The 7,335-nt window shown below is 49.7% G+C and overlaps 1 protein-coding gene across 1 annotated transcript in view; it reads right to left on the bottom strand.

Annotated features, from left to right (window-relative positions):
- The window catches only part of FAM89A (family with sequence similarity 89 member A), a 20,418-nt gene extending 17,200 nt beyond the window's left edge, over positions 1-3,218 (bottom strand). Inside the window, exon 1 of the mRNA XM_049645035.1 lies at positions 2,885-3,218. Coding sequence (XP_049500992.1) covers positions 2,885-3,169 — 285 coding nt within the window. The 5' untranslated portion in view covers positions 3,170-3,218. The remainder of the gene's footprint in view (positions 1-2,884) is intronic.
- Positions 3,219-7,335: the final 4,117 nt, after the last annotated feature.

The following is a 7,335-nucleotide window of genomic DNA, read 5'->3' as shown; positions in this document are numbered from 1 at the left end:
GGGAGGAGGGAGGGAGGGAGGAAGGAAGGAGGAAGGAAAAATAAAGAGAAGAAAAGAAAGGGAGAGAGAAAAAAGAGGGAGGTAAGAAGGAAGGAAGAAAGAATTTGAGTATCCATCTCATGGAGAAGTTCTGATGTACAGAAAGCATTTACATTGTGCCTACACAGGAAATATCCCAAACTATTAACAGTGATTATCTCAGGGTGCTAGGTCTATGAGGAACTTTTCATTGTTTTGCTTAGCTGCACTTTCCATAAAAAAACTTAACGTCTCCTCCCAGACTCTAATAGTTAACTGGCAACTCCTGCATTTTCTGCTTCAGAGAAGTGTCTCCCATTTGCTTCTTGTTTCCTGGTCACTGGCCTCCACCCCGCTGGAGGCTCTCACCTTCTCCAAGCACACCTCTAGCACCCCCCACTTCCTGCTTCCTCTGCACCCTGCTATCAAGTTAATTCCTCAAAGTCCGATTCTGTGCCAGTCTTCCACTTCAACCCTTCCCACGCTACTTGAGGCTCTCTGGAACCCACCTTCCCAGTGCCTGCTCCCTCTTTAAGGTACAATCTGCGCTATTCCCTTGTTGATTATCAGAGAGGCCTTGTGACACCACCACTGCTGGCTTGCACAGGACTTTCAAAAAAAAAAAAAAAAAAAAAAGGATTAATCACATGAATCTGTGACTGCACAGGACTTTTTCAAAAAGGGATTAATCACATTCTGCCAGGACTTCTAGTACACCCCTCGACACAGATTTGACCTCGGGGCCTTCCAATGAAATAGATCAACACAAATTATTCCAGATAATTCAGGAATGAACTCCGTTTAAGTTACTACTTGGACCCCACTGCCCCAGGCTAGTAAATCTCTTAAAGCCCAAACACCCAGAGGGGCGCCTGGGTGGCTCAGCCGGTTAAGCTTCGGCCTTCAGCTCAGGTCATGATCTCACAGCTCGTGGGTTCGAGCCCCGCGTTGGGCTCTATGCTGACAGCTGGGAGCCTGAAGCCTGCTTCGGATTCTGTGTCTCCCTTTCACTCTGCCCCTTCCCCTGCTCACACTGTCTCTCTCTCTCTCTCAAAAATAAATAAACATTAACAAAAAAAACAAAAACAAAAAAAGCCCAAACACCTAGAGTACTTTTAAAGACCTTGGGGCATTCTGTGAAAGAACTTGTCAAGGCCTGTAGCCATATCTTATCTTTATCTCAGCTAAATATCAGACGGACCAAAGATAGTAGTTTATTTTTCCTTGTATTTCAAATACTTAGAGTTCTGGTCCAAGGCATAATTATAAGGTTGTGGCTGTTCTCCATCTGAACCAGGAGGGACCTGGAAAAATACTTCTGGGAATAGCACATCGACTCCCAAGCCACTAGAGTGTGTTTATGAACCAGAGCTTCAGAAAAGGAGTGGCCCTGAGGTTTTCCTGTCTGTTCCAGTGTCGAACTTAACCCAGGATGAGTACTCCCATTTCACCCCCGTATTTGTGCCACATCTAAATCCCAACTGTAAACATCCTAGATGTGGATTTATCTACTTAAAATGCAGCTCACTAGCTGTGCAATGCTGGTGTCAATTAATGTTTATTAATAAATCAAAAATGGTTGTCTTGGAATTTGAGTCATTCTGTAAGAAGCTTAGAAAATCTATTCAGAGAGAACTGGAAATCACAATTTCAGTGCCAGCCACAGAGTGGGAAGACAATATCTAATTGATTAAAAAACAAGACTGCTTTTCCAGATTTAATTAAGTCTCACTTTTCAGAATGGATATGCTCCTGAAAAAAAAAAGAAAGAAAGACATAAGTTGTTTCTAAACAGTATCTTAACGTACCAGATGCATCTACAAAGGATTTCTGTGATAAGTTTTTTGGCAAATTGAGTCTTAGGAAAAAAGCAGCTTTCGTGTATTAGATTTCCTTAATAAAGTTTCTACCTGTACTTAAAAGAGGATAAGAACCTGCACTAAGTGAAAGGAAGGGGCCGATTCCAAGATGAAAGCCCGGTGGCCAGGGGTAGGTGGTCAGGGCCCAGCGGGAAGTTAGAAAGGAGGGAAGTTTGTTCTCCGCTGGCCTAGCCTAAGCCTGTTGGAGAAAGCTGGAGAAAGGCTCGAGGTCACCTAAATCCCAGCCCTTGCCCTGTTTTGGCGTCACCTGAAATCCTGTGTCCCGGTCCACATCACCAAATGTACTTCCAAAGGACTGAAAAAAGCTAAGCCCCATTGTCTGGCGCCCAGACACGACCCGAAGAACCCACACGGGCTTCACCCAGACGGGGAAGCGGGTTGGGGGATTCGGTTCCACCACGCTGAGAGGGGATGGGCCGAGCGCTCGCCTTCACAGCCATCTGAGGCTGGAGCCATCCCGAAGTAATCGGATTCTGCACGCGCCGCCTGGGGCGCGGGGGAGGGGGGCGAGGGCTGTTCCAATCTGCTGTCTACACTCGCGCGGAAAAAACTGTCCTCTCCCAGGCAGCAAAACACAGTCGCACACAGCCCTTCACCCCGCAGCCGAAGTGAAAGCTCTTCCCTGACCCCGGAGGTCTGTTTCACTCGGGAGAGGATTGACCGCGGCGCGCCGCGTCCGCCCAGAGGCCACGAGCGAACCCCACAACGCGCCTCCCGTTTCCGAGCCAGCTGGGGCCGGACCTGGGGCGCCCGGGCTCCGAAAACTGCCTTTTGGGTGGGGACCCTCCCCGGGTGAGGGTTGCACCGTGGGCAGAGAGGACAGGATCCCTCACTCGGCGCCGGCTCCAGGAGCAAAAGAGCCAGAAAGGGGCGGGTGGGCGAGCGGACTTCCGGAGCAGAGCGCGGGTCCCGGCGAACTTTCCAGGGACGGCGAGCCCGGACGGGGAACCCCCCCGCCTCGCCCCGACCCGCGGAGCCCCCCTTACCATCTCCTTGCGGAGCAGGGCCAACGCGGCGTCCAGGTTGGGAGGCTTGGCGGGCAGCCCCGCGGCCCGGGCCCCGCCGCCGCCCGCGCCCCCGCGGCTCAGCTCGTCCTGGATGCGCGACTTCTGCGCGTACAGACGCTCCAGGTGTCGCCAGCCCCCCGACGCGCCGCCGCCCGACGCCGAGTGCAGCAACCCGCTCAGGCTCTTGGGCAGAGGGGGCAGTCCGTCCACCCGCAGCCCCCGGACCGCGTCCGCCGCCCCCGGAGCGGCTCCGGCCCCGCTCATCGCGCCGGACCCGGCCACGCGCCTGTCCCGCCGCCGCCGCCGCCACCCGGGCCCCAAGCCTCCTCGGGTCCGCCCCCTTCCCGGTGGCGCCCCACCCACTTCCCCTCCCCGCCTCCCGGCCTCCGCCTCCGCCCCCGCCCCCGCCCCGCCTCCCCGCCTCACGCCCGGACCCCCCTGGCGGCCCCCGCCCCGGCCCGGCTCACCCCCCCAGCCCCGCCCATTTGCCCCCAGGCCCCCTACGCCTGTGTCCGCCCCCGCATCCCTGCTCACTTCCAACTTTGCCCCCTTACTTTTCGCCCCGCCCCCACTCCCGAGCACCGCCCCGCGCCCCGCCTCACCTCAGGCCCCTCCCTGGACTCCCCCCTCACCTGCCCACAGTCCTGGGGGACGGCTCCATTGGCGAGGTGGCCTTCCCACCGGCCGCCAAAGCTGCTTGTAATTACCGAGGGAGCCCCCACGTCCGATGCAACCCGACGGACGGCTCGTGAGGGGGTGGGGGACAAAGGCTCCCGCTCGGAGAGAAGGTCAGGCAGTGCTGGAGGACCCCCCCGCCCGCGGTCTTCGTCCCCAGAGGCCAGGGCCCTACAGGCAGAGTCCCGGCCAAATGAGGTGGGGGAGGCGGGGCTCTGGCCACAGGACCCCTGCCCCTCCCCCAGGCCTGAATCGGGACCTCCTTTTAAGTCCAGCTCGCTGCCTGGAGGGTTGGGACACCCAGACCGGAGCGAGTCCCTTGTTCCCTCCAGGGCATGCTGGCCTCAGTCAGTGACAATGTCCAGCCCTACGGACAGCAGCCAAGAAGAGCTCTAGGTCCACTTTTGGAACTTCAAACCGCAAACAAACACGCCTTTCAGCCTGGCTGTGAGCACAAGAGTAATTCTCGATGGAAATGTTGACAAAAGTAGGGAAAACAAATCTCAGAAACTATCCATCAGCTCTGAGGCGAAAAGAAACACGACTCACACCTCTGGGAGAGAAAAGGGAGAGAGAAACAAGCTGTATCCTTTCTAGGCAGAATAAAAATGACAGTTACAACCAGATTAGAGATAGAAAGGTAAGGAAGTAAGGACCGATTAGCAGACAACAGTCCCTCCACGGACTAAAAGCCAATGCAGTGCATATAGAGCGGATAAATTTAATGCCCGCTGAGTATTGATTTTAATTATCAAAGAGATTTAATTGTTCTAAATACCCAATAGGATCATAATTATAAAGTGTTCTGAGTGCTTCAGACACCCAACGTAAAAGAGGCCTGCATTTTGGGGGTCTTTTCCCCTTTAACCTACCACCCTGTAGAGTCCGCCCCATGATCAGTGTGTTTAACATTGGCGGATGTTCTCTGCTGGACCCTTGCCACAGGTTGATATTGACCCTAAGAAGCCTCAGGGCAGGCAGTGTGATTTGAGAGCATCAGGAAGGCTTCCCACCCCACCCACTGCCCAGAATTTTCCATCTCCTCACTGTGCCTCACCTTCCACTAATTACCTAGTCACATTTCCGGATTTCAGGTATTCATTCATTAGCCTCTTTAAACAGAGGGCCTCTTTGGGAAAGTTACAAATTGCTGGTGTGGGGGACTAAGGGAGAGGAGAGGGTGGGAAACGTTTTGATCTTGGGTCACACCCTGGCATGAATTCCTTTAATTTCATGTGTCGCATTGCTGTCTGTCCTACAGGGCCTAGCAGAGGGGTAAGTTGTAGTCCTCAGGCACTCCTCAGGCACTCCTGGCTGCCTGAGGACAAAGGAAAGGAAAGAAAACAAATGGTTAACTGATAGAGATCACAGTCATACAGGATGTGAGTCTCTGTCAGTTTACAAATATCTTAGTAAATTACGAGAAAAAGGCAATCTTATCAATAGCCTAATCTCCAGAAGCCTCCAGACTCAGTTTCCTGGAGCCCCAACATCCCCTTCCCTTCCATAGTGATATTGGGAACAAAGGCAAGAAGAAAAAAACAGGTAAAATCCAATTTCCTTGCAACCTGCAGCCCATTGACAAATACTTCAGGCAAATACAGAGCATAACATTTCTCCCTACTGTCTTAATGTTAATAAGGCTTTGCTAGAGAGGAAAACAACCTTAGCTTGACAATAGCTAGGCTACCGGTAATCTGTGAGTCTTTAGCATATGAAAATCTCTTTGGAAACTTCCTTTTTGACTTTACCTCCCCCAGCCCCATAGTATATAAGGAGCCACTCTTCACAACTCCAGTGCACCTCTTTCTGCCCACGGGTCCTGTCCCCATGCCTTAATAAAATCACCTTTTTGCACCAAAGACATCTTCAAGAATTCTTTCTTGGCCATCAGCTCCGGACCCCCCACCATCACCCCCAATAGTTCGTCACCAGGTCATAAGGGGCAGCTCGGATGATGCCAACCCCCCAGTTTTAAAGGCAGGCTCTGTGTTCTGGCATATACTCAGTGAGGTGAACATATTGAAATAGGCCCCCCTTACATCAGAAATAACATCCCAGCGTGAACAGAAATTTCTATAGAATGTCTATGATGCTAAGACTTTATTTGTATAAACCCAAAACGTAATTATGTAAGAGCCCACCCAATGTTTTAACACCCTGGAAAATGTCAGTCAGTGCCTGCATATTCCGCCAATATAAGGTACCTTTTAAAGTTCATGCTTATAACAGGAATGAAGTAATAAATAACTTCTGAAAATACAGTTAACCCTTGAACAACGTGGGGGTTAGGCGCGCCAACCACAGCGAAAATCTGTGTATAACTTTTGATTCCTCCAAAACTTAATTACTATTGACTGCAGGCCATGCCAATAACATAAACAGTCAATGAACACATATTTTGTATGTTTATGTGTTCTATACTGTAGTCTTATAATAAAGCTAGAGAAAAGAAAATGTCATGAAAATCACAAAGAAGAGAAAATACATTTATAGTACTGTACTGTAGTTCTAGAAAAAAAAATCTGCATCTGAGTAGACTGGTGAAGTTCAAACCTGTGTTGTTCAAGGCTGACTGTATGGGGTTTTTTGGTTTTTTGGTTTGTTTGTTTTTTGGTTTTTTTGCTCTTATTCAATTCTGAAACACTGGTATTCTGACTTGAAGCCAGAATGAGGACCGGCCATCTCCTATTCAGCTAAATCAACTTTTTTTTCATATCTGTTTGTTTTTGTTTTTGTTTTGTTATTCACAAGTTCCTGGAGGTCGGGGAATGCAGACGTTTAATCTAGGGCTTTATTCAGTAACCCACACCTCTTCTTAGATTTTGTAGGTCAAGGTCTGGGACCTGGGCCTTGCAACACAGACCTCAAAGTCACTGACATCTGACACCATTCACCAAGAGGCAGTCTCTTCCCTGCATTCTGTCCTTCCTCTAATCCAACCACTTCTTCATTCCCACCCTGAATTCCTACCCACTTGGCATGTGCTTTCTGGAACATCACAGAATCTTTCTGTGCTTTTCTTCATAGTTCTAAAACCTGAATAACTTAGGTTGTGGATAGAATAGAAGGAAGCTGAAAAGCACATTAAGTCTGATTGAGCTTTCTTTTTTTTTTTTTTAAGTTTATTTAATTATTTTGAGAGAGACAGAGAGAGAGCATGCAGGAGGGGCAGAGAGAGAGAGAGAGAGAGAGAGAGAGAGAATCCCAAGCAGGCTCCATATTGTCAGTGTGGAGTCTGACTCAGGGCTTGAAGCCATGAACCATGAGATCATGACCTGAGCCAAAATCAAAATCAAGAGTGGGTCGCTTAACCGACTGAGCTACCCAGGCATCCCTGAGCTTTCTTTTTTGAGAATTTAATGACCTTAAATTCTGCCAGCCATTGAGAAGTGTACCTTCTTGTCCACAGTAGCTGTTTTCCCTTTGTGGCAGAACCTAAAATTAGAATACTTTGAGACCACTTGTGCAATGTATTTGGCCAAAACTTTAGCACATGTATTTAATTCTAGACTCTTTGATGTAGTTTTTTCTTTTTTTAAGTTGGTGCTTTATCACCTCAAAATGTTGACAAAGAAATAATTCACTGAAAATTAAAGCACACGGACATTCGTTTGAGCAATTAGAGTTGCAATTTGGGAGACACAGATTCAGGTAGCAACCTGACTTGTGCTCTGAAGAAGACAATGAGGGAGGCAGAATGGCACCTGAGTGGCTCACTCGGTTTAGTGTCCAATTTCGGCTCAGGTCTCCCG

This window comes from Panthera uncia, chromosome D2, assembly GCF_023721935.1.
Source record: "Panthera uncia isolate 11264 chromosome D2, Puncia_PCG_1.0, whole genome shotgun sequence".
NCBI lineage: Eukaryota > Metazoa > Chordata > Mammalia > Carnivora > Felidae > Panthera > Panthera uncia.
Note: the sequence above shows the minus strand (reverse complement) of the source record. Positions and strands in the feature narration are given on the sequence as shown.